General features: G+C 47.6%; 1 protein-coding gene across 2 annotated transcripts in view; it reads left to right on the top strand.

Moving 5' to 3' along the window:
* Positions 1-5,765: 5,765 nt before the first annotated feature.
* Positions 5,766-17,562, top strand: part of SLC14A2 (solute carrier family 14 member 2) — a 51,209-nt gene continuing 39,412 nt past the window's right edge. The window contains exons 1-4 of one of the 2 annotated variants that reach the window (XM_028098333.2): positions 5,766-5,918; positions 11,637-11,817; positions 12,789-12,978; positions 17,341-17,469. In XM_028098333.2, coding sequence (XP_027954134.2) covers positions 5,769-5,918; positions 11,637-11,817; positions 12,789-12,978; positions 17,341-17,469 — 650 coding nt within the window. In that variant the 5' untranslated portion in view covers positions 5,766-5,768. The remainder of the gene's footprint in view (positions 5,919-11,636; positions 11,818-12,788; positions 12,979-17,340; positions 17,470-17,562) is intronic. The other variant, XM_028098332.2, reaches the window with a different exon arrangement.

Genomic DNA, 17,562 nt, shown 5'->3' with positions numbered 1-17,562 from the left:
TCACAAGTCTCTGCTCTCCCTTGACACCAGGAATGTGCTAGAGAGGACACAGCCCCTCCCCATTGAGGATGGGCATGCTTTCTTTGGCTTTGCTACCAGGGACAGGTAGTCTTTCAGAGAAAAGAACCAGGACAAGCATTTCAAAGTTAGTACAATAGAGTCAGAGCCATGGTTTCTAAATGTTGGAAGAAGAATTGGGGTCCAAATATAGGGACTGAGAACCTTCCCAGTCTGGCGTCTGACCCCCTACCCTCATCATTTTATTGCCTGCTGACACCCTTCCCCATGTTCCAGCAGGTTCTACAACCGGGGTTTCCTGGCACAAACCACGTATGTATTTTCTTAGGCATCTCCTTGGCCTACAGTGTTCTTCTCCCTCTGGCTTGCTCAGCCGAGTCCCGACGTGAAAGCCTGGGCCCCAGTCTCTTCACTCCTGGGAGCTGCGCTGTGCTCCCACAGCTGACCCCGTGTCCCCTCTGCCATGGCCTTCCCTCTGTCCTGAAAATCCATTCGCTCCCCCTCTCCTGCCCTCCGATGCCCAAGCGCGAACGTGAGCGTGCTGTGCAGGGGGAGTCCAAGGGCACACAGTAGGTACTCAACAGAGAGACGGAGGACTTCGTGTCTGGGGAGCCCCCTTGTTGGAACATGCAAGACCTGGCTTTTTGGAGAGAGATGAGGCTGATCCAACAGCCCTTTCCGTCCAGATTTCTGAGGGAGAAGAGGAGGTGTGGGCAGCCAAGCAGATAATTATGTGTTCTTGGAAGCTGGTTTAATGCACTGGCTCAGCTCTGAGCTGGGAATGGGCTCTGAGGCCTGCCGCTTTCAGACGGGACGTGGCTCAGGCAAGGATTTCGCCGTCCAGTTTTAACAAGTGGCCAACGCCTTATGGAAACTTCTGAAAGGCGTTCTGTTTCAGGACAGCCAGCTTGTACTTCATCTGGCTGCTCTAGCCATCTTTCCTTCAATGTGGGAGCACAAGAAGAAAGGCAACTAGAAATCACGGAGCACCCACTACGTGCCAAGAACCAAGTCAGCAATTTCACTGCCCCAAGAGTCCCCTGTTGCCCTTTGAAGAGGTAGAAACAGAGGCCCATGGAGCCCCTGGCTGCAGAGAGAGAGGGAAGCTGGGCATCACAGCTTCTGCAGCCTGTGCTCTTTCCAGACACAGCGACCTTCTCTCTACAAGGCCGTTCCTGCTGCACGTCTCAGTCCTATCCCAAAGCCAAAATTCCCCCAGTTGAACAGGATAAACATTCCCATGGCAAAGGAACGCTGTGTTCCCCAGAGGAGAGGCAATCACGTTGTTCCTGCCGAGGCTATGTATGCTTATGAAATAGAACTGGGCTGAGGGCCGGAACCCAGGCTCCAGGGCAGCCACCCCTCCCCTGCAGCCCCCAGCCGTGCCCTACAAGGCAGTTGGTGGAACAGAAGGATGGGGAGCCAGGTCTAATCTTGACTTTGCAGCAAGTCACTGCTTTCCCTGGGTCTCTGCTTCCCGTTGCCATTGCAAAGCGACAAGCTTGCTTTGGAAAGTGCCGAGAGTTAAACCCGTGTGAGAAATAATTCTCGTTTTGCTTTCCTGGGCATTAATTTCTCCATCTGTAATTGTAAAATGTTGTCTGCATACAAGAGAGACTCAGAGGTAGAGAAGAAAGTGTCTTTTTGGCGATGTCTCTGGAGAGTATGTCCCTTGTACAATCATTCATTCTTTCCATAATCATTAAACACATACTGAGGGCTTATTATGGGTCACGTTCTCTGCTGGGCAATGCAAATACAGAAATTAGCAAGATAAGCCCCTGTTCTTAAAGGACTCATCATGTATAAACTCTTTTTGCATCAAAAAAATATATATGTATGTGTGTATGTGTGAAGTCTCATGTCTAGAAAATAATTCTGAATATACCCATTTCCAACTCCTGTATACTTGAGCCCCATCACTAAAAATATTTCCTTGACTATATGTTATACGTTGTTCTCAGATTTTAACATTTCTCAAGTCAATCTGCATCTTACCATTTTGATTGGCAGCATTTTCTTCTTCATGGTACACCAAACAATGATCATCTTACAGATGATAACATCTTAGATTTAATGAAATACATTTGGGGGGGAAGTTTACTTTTCAGCTGGACTTTTAAAGGGAATTCACAGCCACTGAATTTAACACAAGATCTTTCCAGAACATTCCTGTTCATCCAGATGTATGGTGTCACACACATCATGTGTCTAGATATCTGATTTCCCCTCACTTTTCATCAGGATGGCTTGGAAGCAATCTGGAAACAGACACCAGCATGCTGTATCACCTCTTGGCCACCAGAGGGAGAGAGCGCATTGGTTCTCAGGCTTGCTAGTTTTCCGTCTCCTAAACCTTTCTGGCATGCCCCCCTCCAGGGCAGTCTGAAACTCCACCTGTGGGGTCAAAAGAGAGGAGAGGTCCCTCTTCCAGCAACGGCAGTGAGAAAGAGGAGTTGGATCTGAATGATGTTTGCAAACTCACACTAAAAATCAGCGATGGTTTAAATGAGCAACTCCTTGGGATGAGGACAGGTGTTGGACCCGGCAGTTCTGCCCCAAAAAATGCAAGCAGGACTGGTGGGTGGCCCCATGCCCTTCTTAAACCATTCAAGATTCAGGAAACCCACAGTGATTCATAAAGTTCTGCAAGGAGGTTTTTCCACTCTAGCAATTACCTGTAGCCTTCTCTTCTTCCTTCCTCCCTTCCCTCGCTTAACTACTTATTTATTGAACATCTGCTATGTGCCAGGCCCTATGCTAGGAGCTAAGGATACAGTAGTAAACCGAACCGAGAAGGTCACTATCCTCATGCATCTTACGTTCTGGTGGGGAGAGAGACCCTATACAAATAAATCAATCATTGCATGGTGCCTTGAGAGTATGCAAGGAGAACGTGATCGGGAGCCGATCCAGGCAGGCGTCTCTAACGAGTAGTAATGGAGACCATGCCTGAGGGAAGACGGTCCCAGGTGAAGAGCAAGGGAGAGTCCTTCTGGGCAGACGGACCAGCATTTGCAGAGACCCTGAAGTAGAAAGTGCTCAGCACCTAGGCACTGGAAGGAGGCAAGTGTGGAGCTCAGAGACGAGGCGCAGGAGAAACCCAGGATGGGCTAACGCATGACAGGAACATAGTGGTACAGAGCCTTGTGTACATGCTGAAGACCTATTTTTCCATTGGCAGCCATTGGAGGGACTGAGGCAGGAACAGACATGAGTGGCACGGAGTAATGATAGGACGGCACTGATGACCCTGGGGAGTATGGCATGGAGGAGAAATCTGAGAAGTGCGGTGTCCAGTTGGGAGTTATTGGAGCAGAGGTAGGATGTGATGGCAGCTAAATGGGGACAGTGAGCATCCAGGTGTATTTTAGAGGTAGAATCACTGGATTGGGGGAGGGAGGAAGAGGTATTATAAGGAGTAGCTTGGAATGGAGAGAAGACTTGTCCTGGGACGGGCACCTTTCAGGGAGGACAGGATCTGAGAAGGAAACATTAGGAGCTGTTTCCGTGCATTAACTTTATGCTATTTCTGGAACATCCACATGCAAGTGTAAAGTAGACAATTAAATCTGTGAATCCAGTGCTCAAAACTGGGTTGGAAATATTCAGTTTGGGAGTCATAGGTATACAGATGGAGGATAAAGCCATGGCGAGAGCTGATGTCAGCTGGGTAGGAGTACCAGTGAAGAGAAAATGGTCCAGAACAGAGCTCAACAGAATGCTCATATTTCCAGGAGAAGCCAGCCAAGGACAGTGTGAAGGAACAGCTAGAGAGAGGATCGATGGAAATGCCAAAAAGAGGAAAGTGTGTCAAGGAGGGACGGTCAGCTGTGTGGACACCCTGAGCAGTCTAATGAGATGAAGACCAAACGATGTTTTGGATTTGCCAACATGGAGGTCTTACAGCAAGGGCAGCTGCGGCAAAACCAGTCTGGGCTGGCCAGAGACAGAAAGGGAAGTGCCAAGAGTCCACCCAAGAGGATGGCAAGCATAAACCTTACGTGATGGCAGCCTACCCAGCTAGGCAGTTTTTCTCACACACTGTTCAGTTGCTTGATGAAAGCCTGGATGAGACGGAGGGTTGGGTTTAGCCCGGCCAGGATTTCACCACACAGGCGTGAGAGAGGGAGCGGGGAGAGCAGAGCAAGGGTGTTGAGAGAAGTGAAATGATGGGCTGTGAAGTCTAAGTTGGTGGAGGAGGCAAGGGAGGGTACGGAGTGGGTGGAGCTGAGGGACTGGAGGTCTCCTGCAAGTGAAAGCGCTGGGCGGGGGGGGGCGCACTTGAGCAGGTGAGCTGAAAGTCCAGAGGAGAGAACCAGACCTTTGAGACTTGATAGTTTGTGTGGTATCAAGTCCATGTGGTAACCATGGGAATCAGAGGCTGAAAAGAAGAGGTGGAGAAGGCCCCTGGAAATGAGGAAGACAGGACAGGGGTCTGCGAAGTCAGAGAATGAAGTGATGAGTTAATGTCAGTGAGGTCAGTGTCAAAGTCCAGACCATTGAAGTTGCTGAAAATTATTGGAGTGGAGATGAAGATGACTCATAGGAGCCCCTAAAGTCTTCCCTGAACAAGTGAACGACCAGGAAGTCGGTAACACAGCAGTGAGCAGTGAGGGAATAGGTATAAGCCTCAAAGAAGAGGGCTTTCTGCACCAGCAAGGTGAGCAGGGGTCTGGAAGCAACGGTGAAGAACAGGAATTCCTGTCACAGGAGTAGGAAATAGCCCTGGGAAGGGGCACTAATGCAAGCACAGGAAGGGGACTTCCTCCGCTTTGGAAGAGAACCCTGCAGTCCGCTAGCAGCGTCTGCAGAGGTAAGTGTGAGGAAGGCTAGCACCCATGCTAGGGATCTGCAAACACTGTCCTAAGATATGCTGTCTTGCAACTCGGGGGAGGCCGCGTGGAACAATAGGGAAAACTCCAGGTCATACTGAGAGGGGACCATGCTGATCCAAACCACCTATCAAAGAAACGGTAAATAAATGAAGACGTCCCTGAGCCGGAGGAGGCCGAAGAAGAGAACGGCTACGGTGGCCGAATAGGAAGAAGCAGGCTCTCCCAGGCGGCAGCCAATAGTGAACCAGGAAACTGAGGACCGCGGGCAGAGGTTGCTCCACAGGCTAGTCATGGCCTAAACCCCAGTCCGGGTAGCGAAGGGAAAGGGAGCCCCACCCGGAGGGACCTCCAGCCTGGCACGCACAGCTTCTAGTAGATTATACCAGAGCTGCTTCTTCAGTACTGTTCATGGGGAAGGAAGAGGGGGAAAGTGCTGGAAAGGGCACGGAGGGCAGAGGGAAGAGAGGGGGAGGACCGGAGGTAGCCCACAATCAATATAAGCTCCAGAGCAAGTAAAAAATGAGTTTCTCTTAGATCCCCACTCCGTTAGAAGACTCAGGCCTATGTGTGGTTGTCAAAGAGAAAGTATATTTGCAACGACTACAAGTAAGATAGCACAATGGATAATATAAAAGGTAGAGAAAATCTATTTCTGTGACCAGAAGAAAAAAAGAGGCATCTATTGCAACTGGGTGGTCAGGGAACTCTTCACAGCAGACGCGGAAGAATGGGGGGATTTTGAAATGTAAGGCCGCAGAGGTGGAGGAATGGCCCCAGGCCTCCCTGGCAGCAACAATTGGTCCTGTGCCTCCGGAGGCCTCCATCCAGCCTCAGCCACATCCCTCTGGGCCCCATCCTGACTCACCATTGTCCCCCTTTCCTCTCCAGTCGCAGGACCTCTGACTGAGGAAAATGTCTGACCCTCCCAGCAGCCCTCTCCTGGCCGAGCCTCTTTCCGGCAGATACAAACTCTATGAGTCAGAGTTTACCAACCCGAGCTGGCCCTCCAGCCCCCAGGATACACACCTGGCCCTGCCCCTCCTGGAGATGCCCGAAGAGAAGGTGAGGAGTGTCCCTCCCAGCACGTCTCCCAGGTAGCGGGTGGGGGAGGAAGGGGGATGAAAGACGCCGCCTTCCCAGCTTCCCAGGGCACGCGTTGCACAGTGGCCTGAAGGGCCCACTGCCCGGGGACGTTCTGCCCCCGGTCAGCACAGGGTCACACCCCTGGTCGGTCCTATTTGGCCTACGATGGAAAATGTGGTTCTGTGTGCAGCACGATTTTAAAGACAAGTAGGGAATGCACACACTCACACACCAGTCTTCCAACCAATCCCCCAAATCCTTCCCTTTAGACCTGCTCCCTTGACTTACTTTATCATCGTCTCCCAAAGTAAGGCCAGTGTTCAAAGTTTAGCTTTTAACGCTCCCTGAACTGATACAGTGGAGAGGGACCCAGGACCACTAAAGTTGTTGTTTTTTTAATGAGATAAAATTTATAGACCATAAAATTCACCCCTTTAAAATGTACATTTCACTGGTTTTTAGCATGATTACAAAGTTCGCCAACATCACCACCAGTGAATTCCAGAATATTTTCATCACCTCGAAAAGAAACGCAAAATACTCATCAGCAGTCCCTCCGCATTCCCCCCTCCCCCACACCTGGCACCCGCCCGTCTACTTTCTGTCCCTGTGGATTTGCCTATTCTGTACATTTCATGTCAACGGAATCATATAATATATGGGCTTCCGTGAAGTGCTTCTGTCATTTAGCATAATGTTTTCAGGTGCATCCTTGTTGTAGCATGAATCAGTACATCATTACTTTTTATGGCCAAACAACATTTCATGGTATGAGTATACCATAGTTTATTTACCCGTTCATCAGTTGATGGACATTTGGGTGTTTCCACTTTTTGCCTGTTACAAAAAATGCTACTATGAGCATTTGTGTAGAAAGTATTGTGCAGATACATGTTTTTCTTTTTCTTGGGTATATATCCAGAAGTGGAATTCCTGGGTCATATGGTGACTCTATGTTTAACATTTTCAGGCACTGCCAAACTGTTTTCCAAAGTCGCCGCGTCACTGTGCGTTCTCACGAGTGATGTACACGTCATGCCCCTCGGCCTCCTTGTCAAAACTTGTTACTGTCTTTTTATTAATAGCATGGGTGGATGTGAACTGACATCTCACTGTGATTTTGATTAGTATTTCCCTAATGTCAAATTGATGTTGAGCATCTTTGCATGTGCTTACTGGCCAGTTGTATATTTTCTTCGGAAAAATGTCTTTTGAAGTCCTTTGCCCATTTTTTTCAATTGGGTTATTTGTCTTTTTATTGTGGACTTGTAACGGTTCTTTATATATTCTGGATATTAGACCCTTGCCAATTACATGATTCACAAATAATTTCTCCCACTCTGTAAGTCTTTTCACAGTCTTGATAGTGTCCTTAAAAGCACAGTTTGTGATTCTAAGTCTGATTTATCTGTTATTGACTTCGATTGCTTACGCATTTAGTGTCATATCTAAGAAACCATTTTCTTATCCAAGGTCACAAAGATTTAGTCTTATGTTTTATCTAACAGTTTTATATTTTAGCACTCACGTGTAAGTCTTTCATCCATTTTGAGTTAACTTTTGTATATGGTGTCAAGTAGGGGCCTAACTTCAGTCTTTTACAAGTAGATATCCAGTTGTCCCAGCACCATATTGAAAAAGCTATTCATTCTCCATTGAACTGTTTTGACACCGCCATCAAAAATCAATTGACCATTGTGTGTGGGTTTATTTCTGGGCTCTCAACTTTAACTGATTTGTATGTCTGTCCTTATGCCAGTACCACACCATCTTGATTACTGCAGCTTTGTAGTAAGTTTTTGAAATCAAGAGTGAGTCTTCCAACTTTGTTTTTCCTTTTCAAGACTGTTTCATCTATTCTGAGACCCTTGAATTTCTGTATTAATTTTAGGATCTGACTTTCAATTTCTGCAGGAAAAAAAAAAAAGCAACTGGGATTTTGATAAGGATTGTATTAAATCTATAGATCAACTTGAGGAGTATTGACATTTTAACAAGTCTTCCAATCCATGGACATAGGATATATTTCCATTTATTTAAGTCTTTAATTCCTTTTGATGTTTTGTAGTTTTTAGTATAAAAAACTTGTACAAAACCTTTAGTTTAGTATACAGTGTCCTTTTGTTAAATTTATTCCAAAATATTTTATTCTTTTTCAGGCTATCATAGAATTGTTTTCTTCATTATATTTTTGGATTGTTCATTGCCCACGTATAAAACTAAAATTGATTTTTGTATATTGATCTTCTATCCAGCAAACTTGCTGAACTTGTCCATTAACTTTAATAGTTTTTTGGAATTTTTTAAATAGATTTTTTAAGAAGATGCCATATAACAGAATGTGCCATCTGCAAATGGAGATAGTTTACATTATTTCTTTCCAATCTGGGTCCCTTTTGTTTGTTTTTTTCTTACCTAATTGCTCTGGCTAGAACTTGTAGTTCAGTGTTGAATAGAAGTGACCAGAGAACCAACACCCTTGTCTAAAATTCCTGATCTTAAAGGGAAAGCGTCCCATCTTTACATATAATACATATAATATTAGCTGTGGGTTTTTAGTAGATACCCTTTATTAAAGTTGAGGAATTTCCTTTCTATTCCTAGTTTGCTAAATGTTTTTATCAGGAAAGGTTGCTGAATTTTTCAAGTGGTTTTTCTGTGTCTATTGAGATAATCATGTGGGTTTTTTCTTTCACTCTGTTAATAATTATTGATTGATTTTTATATGTTGAAACAGTCTTAAATTCTGAGAATAAATCCCACTTGGCCATAATTATTTTTATATGTTACTGAATCTGGCTTGGTGGTATTTTGTCAAGGATTTTTGCATCTATATTTACAAAGCAGATTGACCTGTAGTTTTCTTTCTTGTGATGTCTTTGTCTGGCTTTGGTGTTAGGGTAATACTAGCCTCATAGAATGTGCTAGGAAGTGTTGCCTTTTCTAGTTTTTGAGAAGTACTGTTATTAATCCTTTAAGTATTTGGCAGATGTACAAGTGAAGCCATCTGAACTTGGATTTTTCTTTTTTTTTTTTATAAAGGTTTTTTTTATTTTTTTATTTTTTATTCATTTGACAGAAAGAGATACAGCGAGAGAGGGAACACAAGCAGGGGGAGTGGGAGAGGGAGAAGCAGGCTTCCCGCAGAGCAGGGAGCCCAGTGCAGGGCTTGATCCCAGGACCCTGGGATCATGACCTGAGCCAAAGGCAGACACTTAACGACTGAGCCATCCAGGCGCCCCTGAACTTGGGTTTTTCTTTGTGGGAAGTGTTTTGTTTGTTGTTTTTGTTTTTGTTCTACTAATTCAATCATTTACTTTGTTATAAGTTCATTCAGATTTTCTGTTTCTTCTTGAGTCAGTTTGATAGCTTGTGCCTATCTAAAAATGTATTCAGTTCATCTAGGTTATCTGATTTGTTAGCATACCATTATCCATTTCTTTAGAATCCATTTCCTCATAACCCTTTTTATTTCTTGAAGGTTGGTAGTAATGTCTCCTCTCTCATTTCTGATTCTAGTAATTTCAATCTTCTCTCTTTAACTTGGTCAGTCTAGCTAAAGGTTAGTCAATTTTGATCCTTGCAAAGAACTATCTTTTAGTTTCATGGATTTCCTATATTTTTTCTTCCCTATTTCATTTATTTTCATGATAGTGTTTATTATTTCCTTCCTTCTACTTGCTTTGTGTTTGGTTCGCTGTTATTTTTCTAGTATCTTAAAGTGAAAGGTTAGGTTGTTGATACAGAATATTTCTTTTTTTCACATGGGTCTTTATACCTACAATTTCCCTCGAACACTGATTTAGCTGCATCCCATAGGTTTTGATAAGTTGCGTTTTGTTTTCATTCATCTCAAAGTAGTTTTCTAATTTCTCTTCTGATTTCCTCTTTGATCCATTGATTATTTAGGAGCATGTTGTTTAATTGCCACATTATTTCCCAAATTTCCTTTTGCTTTTGATTTCTAAATTCACACCATCATGGTCAGAGAACATACTTTGGGGGCACCTGGCTGGCTCAGTTGGAAGAGTATACAACTCTTGATCTTGGGGTTGTGGGTTCAAGCCCCACGTTGGGTGTAGAGATTACTTAAAAGTAAAATCTTTTTAAAAAGAGAGAACAGGGGTGCTTGGGTGGCCCAGTTGCTTAAGCATCTGCCTTCGGCTCAGGTCATGATCCCAGGGTTGTGGGATGGGGACCGAGTCAGGCTCCCTGCTCAGCGGGCAACCTGCTTCTCCCTCTCCCTCTGCTGGTCCCGCTGCTTGGGCTTTCTCACTCTCTCTCAAATGAATGAAATCTTCAAAAAAAGAGAGAGAAAGAACATCCTTTGTATGATTTTAATGCCTTTAAATTTACTGATACTTTTATATCAGTAAAAATGTTTTACTTAGGGCAAAAAAAAAAAAATGTTTTACTTCTCTTATGGCCTAACATGGTCTATACTAAGAATGTTCCATGTGCAATAGAAAAGAATGTATATTGCCTTTATGAAAGAATTTGTGGAGGTCCTTACTCTACCACTTGCAGTGATATCCTCAAGACATTGAAGTTTTGATGTATGGAGGAGGTTAGAGAAATCTACAGACCATCAGTGTACAATAGAAATATAATGTGAGCCACACATATATGTTTAAATGTCTATTAACCATATTTTTAACAGTAAAAGGAAGGTAAAATTAGTTTTAATACTATATTTTATTTAACCTAATATATATGAATATATATAATACTGTTATTTCATTATTTAACCAGTGTAAAGTATCACTGAGATATTTTACACATTCTTTTCTCATACTAAGTCTTCAAAATCCACTTGGAACCTATCTCAATTCGAATTGACCACATTTTAAGTGCTCAACAGCCACGTGTCCTGTTGGCTACGATAGTGAACAGTGTAGTTTTAGAACAAGCAGTCCTGACCAAGGGGCCCACAGGTAGGCTTGAGGAGGTGTGAACTTGGATGGGGAAAGTGATTCACCTTTATTTCACCAACTTCCAATGAACTGTAGCACTTCTTTGATTATAAACATAGGTAACGAACAACAGCCCTATCCGCACTGGGATTGTTGCCCTTGTCACAGGTCGGGTTCCCCCAGTAGGGTGACTTTGGGATGGAGATTCGCATGTAAGAAGTTTACTGGGGTGTGCCTTTGGGGTCAATACCTGTAGAGGAGGAAAGGCAGCAGGATTAGGCAGAAGGAGAAATCGGGCAGTAAGGGCCCCAGGCGACCCTATAGTGAGCTCTGGATCTCAGGTGGCCATATAAAGTTGTCCTGAGTTGGCGTGAGGAGGCCCCACATACTCACTCCTTGTTACTTTGAAATTATAATAGGTATTGGATTGGCCACACCTGTATGTCTATCACAGACTTTTTTATTTTTAAATATAACTGGTTTTCTTTGCAATCCTGTTTATTTTATTCACTTCCAAACATCACTTCTGGAAAGAAGTCCATGGCCTTGTAAGCTGACAGAAGGGATCCAGAGCACAGAAGTTTCCGGAACCCTGCTGTGAGGAGTGTGTAGTCGTCCTGGAAGACTGGCCTGCATGTGGCACCCTGGACAGCAGTAGAGAGTGGACAGGGGTCTTATGATCATTTACCTTTGTCAGAACAGCCAACAAGCTTCCCTATCCCCAAGTGCCCCTGCTCTCAAAAAGACGTATTATCTGAGAGTTTGTCACGGTTTCTCTTAAAAGGATCTCCGTTCATCCAATGAAGACAGCCATATTGTGAAAATGGAAAAACCCAGCGAAAGGACTAAAAGGAGAGAAAGTGGGGCAGCCCATCGGAGCTCTGCAGGCTTGGGGGGCATCAGCCTCTTCCAAGCAGTGGGCTACCTCACAGGGGAGATGAAAGAGTGCAGGGGCTGGCTGAAAGGTAAGCAAATGCCCAGGGAAGAAGCAGCCCCCCGCCCCCCCCCCCGCCGCTCTGGCCTGGGTGGAGGAAGCTGCTTCCTCCTTCACCCATTGAGAGGACCCCCAGGTGGAGTGCTCTCGCCCTGAGTTGGCCGTGGGTGGGTCTAAGGTACCCCACTAACTTGGGACTCCCAGGGGTTCAGAACGAAATGCACTTTACTGATTTTAGTTCTTTGCAAATTCTTCACCCCTACATGGAATAGGTAGAGGACAACCACTTTAGCAACATATAAGCCATTCCCCAGTGATCTTTCCTTCCCTTGTTCCACAGCCATTTACTATGTGCCGAGAAAATACTGACATCGCCCTCCCCCATATTCCAACATTCTTTCTCTCCTTTCAATGGCTTTCTTCTCCTAGTTTCCCTCAACTAAATACTGCAATAAACACCCCTGTCCTCATCACCCACATCTATAGAGGCTGTCCTAGAAACCGAACCAGAGAGCGAGGCAGAATATATGTCCCCTCTTCTAGGCCTGGCTTCCCCCAGGTCCTAACTCAATACAATTGCACTGCTGGGCTGAAACCATTTCTGTTTCAGCTCCTTTTCTCCAGACTCCTTTCTTTGCTGCTCAGATACCAGCTCTCAACTGAGCCTTATGGCACAACACAAAAAGAGTTTCCTTCCCTCCTCACGCCTTCCCTTGGACCAATAAATTCCCCTTGGAATGCTCCCGAGGCTTCCTTGCCAACCAAGCTGATGGCTGGAACGGTGTTAAATTGGTCTCAGCACGGTGCCTCAGTCTGTATGGCAAAAGCTAACACCCACTGTGGACTGATTGCCTAGGCACTCAGAGACTTGGGCTGGGTGCCAGGCCGAATGAGAGGAAATGTCCTGGCCCCTGCATCTCTGTTTGCCTTGGTTGCCACGCCAGCCAGTGGTCCAGCAGGGAGGCCCAAGCTGACCCCTGCTCACGGCTCTGTCTCTTTCAGATAAGCCCCTGGCCCTCCAGTTCTCAGACTGGGTCCTGAGGGGGGCTGCTCAGGTGATGTTTGTCAACAACCCTCTCAGCGGACTCATCATCTTCATAGGACTCCTGATCCAGAATCCCTGGTGGACGATTACCGGGGGTCTAGGGACAGTGGTCTCAACCTTAACTGCCCTCGCCTTGAACCAGGACAGGTAGGTCCCTGTCTGTGGTTGGTCGCGGGGTCTTGAGGTGGACAGGTCGAGAAGTGTTTACGAGACTGATCGGCCAACATTATCCTACCGGGCAGCCCAAAGCCTCCTGAAGATCAACTTTGAACCAGTCACTGGAGGTCTCTACAGAATTAAACAGAATTAAACTACTCCTGTGCTCACAGCAAGTGACAGCCCTAGGCTCCTTTTGACTGTAGATCCTTCTGGAAACACTCCCTGGGAAGCAGGTGCAAAGGAACACTTAAGTGGCTCTTCCCTCACAGAGCCTACAGTCTATTTGAGGCAAGAAATGTCTCAGAATAATAAGAAACAGTATATGCTGGAGAGCTCAGAAAAGACAGATGTCTCTGGGGCGCCTGGGCAGCTCAGTCGTTAAGCGTCTGCCTTCGGCTCAGGTCGTGATCCCGGGGTCCTGGGATCGAGTCCCGCGTCAGGCTCCCTGCTCCGCGGGAAGCCTGCCTCTCCCTCTCCCACTCCCCCTGCTTGTGTTCCCTCTCTCGCTGTGTCTCTCTCTGTCAAATAAATAAAATCTTAAAAAAAAAAAATAAGAAAAGACAGACGTCTCTAAGTGTCGGGGGAGATGAGAGAGGGCAGGGTTTGAGCTGGAAACATGGGACCTGGGAGAGAGAAGGGAGGGAGAAGAGGGAGGGCAGAGTGGAGGCAGGAGGCAGTACCCCCACCCCACCCCCACACGGGTGGCCACAAAGTCCAGGAACAATAATAAGCGGCGTTTTCTGTAACCGGACCATCTCCAACTTTGCCCCACACTGTCGCAGTGTTCCCAGACTTTGCTGATGGCTAGAATCATCTGGGCTGACTGTTAAGAAATGTGTCTTCTTCAGCCCAACCACTTCTGTTCCCTCAGACAGTCCCATTCAATGGGTCTGGGAAGGAGTGTTTTAACAAGACCCGTCTGGGTGCTTCTGATGATCAGAGAAGTTTGGGAATGGACATATTTTTAGTGTCTTTCAATTTGGGGGTCACCCATCCATTTGTGGATCATGAATTAAATGTCAACAGCATTTTTAAAAAGTAAAATAATAGAATAAAACAGATTAGAGTCATTCATAGGTAGTAAATATTTTTGCGAAATTTTTGTTTCATTAATGTTGGGATGTGTTGTATATGTGGGGGAGATGTATGGGGGACAGAGAGAGAGAACCAGGTCATGCTACCAAGTATATTCCCTCCTTGCCGTGGGTTACTGCAAAAAGATTGGAAAGCACTATCATGCACTATCATGATTCTCATGGCCACTTCACAAGGCAGATAGTGATGGTTAGAGGGTCCACACTTCACAAGAGAAAGGAGACAGGGAGGTACCATAATCAGTGGATGGCCGGTCTCGGGGTGTGACACATGGCCCACATCTTCTAGGCTGAGGTGAGTGCTCTCCTTAGCACATAGACTGCACGGACAGCAAGGCCAGAGGCTCCCTGGTGAACCCAGAGAATGGGGAGTAATCAGAGTTGACTGTTGTAACCAACACCACATTGCCTCCGGGTGCACCTGACATTCCAGATGCCACCAGGGCAAATTTGTGAGTCGACTTGTCTCCCCTGAGAAGCCATTCATGCATCTCTCAGGTGGCCCTGGGGGACCCCAGGAGGCCATTCCAAATTGGATGAATGAGAGGCTGAATTCTCTGGGGTGCAGGTCTGCGTGTGACATAAAAAGTAGGCTCCAGCCAGGATTTTGTGTCTCTCTTTCAACCAGTAGGGTCCCTCTTCCTCCTTACCATCTCAGGGGCCAGCTGGCTTAGAATTGGGCCCCTGACGGGATTGCCTCTGGTCTCACTGCTTCATCACTGTTTGGTAAAACTCACCCGAACTCTGTCCAGCCCACTGCCTCTTTAGCTCTGTGACCTTGGGCCAGTGCTTCCCCTCCTGGCCCCATTGTCCTCATCTGTGAGAGCGACAACTTACTAGCTCGCCTTCGAGGAGCCAGAGTCCCTTCCTGCGCTGACAGTCTGCTTCTCCGACTTTCTTCCCAACCATAACCTACTGGTAGACTTGCCAGGCCATTCACAGAGCTGCTTCATGGACCTCAGTGTTAGAGGGGAGACACCAAGCACGCCTGCCTAATCCTCCCAGACATCTGCACTGAGACGAGTCTATGCCAGTTTGGCTTCCGAAGCCGTCTCTGATGGGCCGCACCATATGTCCCACCCAGCATCCCACTCTTCCCAATTAAGCACTTTTGCTTCTGCCTATCTAACCCTACCATCCTTTCAAATCCGCCCCCCACTTACAGGGAGCCGGCCCTGATTACCTCAGTGCTCTCTGAACCCTCCTTTCTCACTGGACAACCCCAGAACATACCCCAGTAACTCTATGGGATGGTTCTCTAATTGCTTTCTGAGGCTTCTCTCCCTGGCAATGTTCTAAGCATGTTCAGGACAGGAAGTCATTTTGAATGCTCCATATTCTAATCCTAACCGCCACCGTCCCTCTCCACCACCCCGACTCCCCTACCCGCATTCCCCTGACCACCCAGACTTCCGGTCCACTAGCCCCGCTGCCCGCCTCCTCCTCCGTCAGCCTCGTGTCTCCCCTCACCCCTGCTCCCTACCCCCACTGGCCCAGAGACTGTACTTCACAGAGAGGAACTCCAGGTCATCGACTCTAATGCCGCAGTGGCCTGATGGAACGTGGTCCTCATGAAGACCTTTTTGGCATTAGGGTTAAACCTACCTTTGTATTTCTGATGGTCAGAGTGGGACGTGAGGTAATGAGTTTCATTTTGACAACCAAACCCAGAAGCCACCAAAGGTTTGGTAAAGTGTCCTGGGAGGGGACGTTGCCAGGGAGAGGCAACGATGGAGGCAGCCCTCAGCTGTGGCCCTAATCTTGTCGCCCCTGGGCTCCCTGGTGTGATTCCTGCCATTCCCCTACACCCTGCCCCTGGGGCTACCGGCTAGGCCCCGCGAGGGGCCGGCTGTCTTTGCTCAGTTTGCCTGAAGCAACTGGTATTAAAACCAAAAAAATCCTAAATTCTAACACTGAACAGAAATGGGAAAGTGTAGATAAAACGCAGTCACCCCTAAAAGTTAAGTATTTTCCCAAACATGGGTTTCTGCTTTTCAGACAGATATTCTAGTCCCGAGGACATTCTGAACCCCAGTGGTCTTCCCTCCCGGCCCCCCCACCTGTCCCCAGCTGCCCCATATGTTCATGGCCTCGGGAGCAGCCCACCCACTGTCCCGTGTCCCGTACAAGTGTCCCCCCACGAGGGCCATGTGCTCAGCTTTTCTTGTTGGCAACCGTCTAGAGCCTCCCCCTCCCACCCTCCAGCTGCCCCCGGCCGCTAGCGGAGCGGCTCTCCCGGCCCCTCCAGAGCTGAAGCTCCCCCCCTTCCGGACCTAAGCCATGATCTCTGCCAGGCAGGAGCCCTCCTCTAGCCAGAGCTCCCTGCCTCCCTCTCAGGGCGCTCGTGCTTCTAGACGCCCTTGCTGGGCACGAACGGTCAGCCGGTGAAGAGCTCTAGCATTCCCACACAGCCATTCAACAGCGAGGCAAGGCCTGGAACCCTCTGTGCACCAGACGGACACTGCTGTCTGTTGTTACGCTGATGTCGGACGGATGAGCTCCAGCCTGAGCTCCCCTGGGCAACTTCCAGTCAAGGACAGGGACAGGGCACAGCACACAAAGCTCAAGCTCAGGCAGGGGTCTTGCAGGGATTGGCCCAGTCCCTCCCTCACACTGCTCCCTGTCCCCCCAGCCAGCAGAGCTATGGCCAGGGTCAAGGGCAGTGTTTGTTAGCATCCGGGAGAGAAGCTGAGGTGCACATAGACTTCCCTGATGAAATGAAGAGAGGATAGACTCAGACTTGGATTCTCCCCACCTCTGGGCCTCTCCCTGCCCTGCCGAGGGGAGAGGCACGTACACATCCCCAGCAGGCTCAGCTCATCCACTCCGGGACGCACTGTCATCCTCGGTGACAATTACAACTTCACACCATGCAGTCAGAATGCACTCTCTCCTCCTCCTTCCCTTCCTCCCTGCCTCCCTGTCTCCTACACACACACACACACACACACACACACACACACCCCTTCCCCAGTGTCATACTCAGGTTTCTGTTAGATCTCCCGCTATACTTAGCAGGCAGAGACACCCACCCCTGAGAAGCCGAGGGGAGAGCTCAGACACGGTGAGAAGCCTTAATTCTAGAACAGCAGGGTAATCGGGGCTGAGGGGGTGGTAATCTGGGAAGGTGCTGGCAGCTATGTGACTGCCCAACATTCAGGAGTAAGCTGACTTGTTTCTGGGAGTACCAAGGGGGCCCCACAAGCACCACCAAATTCAGATGCAAAGTAACTGTCCCTTCTCCCCCTGCCCCCAGGTCTGCCATCGCCTCTGGCCTCCATGGATACAACGGCATGCTGGTGGGACTGCTCATGGCCGTGTTCTCGGAGAAGTGGGACTATTACTGGTGGCTTCTGTTTCCTGTGACCTTCACAGCCATGACCTGGTGAGACACCTCATTCCTTCTGCTCGTGGACCCACGGGGCCCCGGGGTGCTTGCGTCTTACACTGGACAGGGACATGGACCCCCTGGAGCCCA

The sequence above is a fragment of the Eumetopias jubatus genome, unplaced genomic scaffold, assembly GCF_037043125.1.
Source record: "Eumetopias jubatus isolate StellerSeaLion01/CBP00866 unplaced genomic scaffold, mEumJub1_p1.0 scaffold_16, whole genome shotgun sequence".
Lineage (NCBI taxonomy): Eukaryota > Metazoa > Chordata > Mammalia > Carnivora > Otariidae > Eumetopias > Eumetopias jubatus.
The sequence above is the reverse complement of the archived record's forward strand: the minus strand, read 5'-3'. Positions and strand labels throughout refer to the sequence as shown.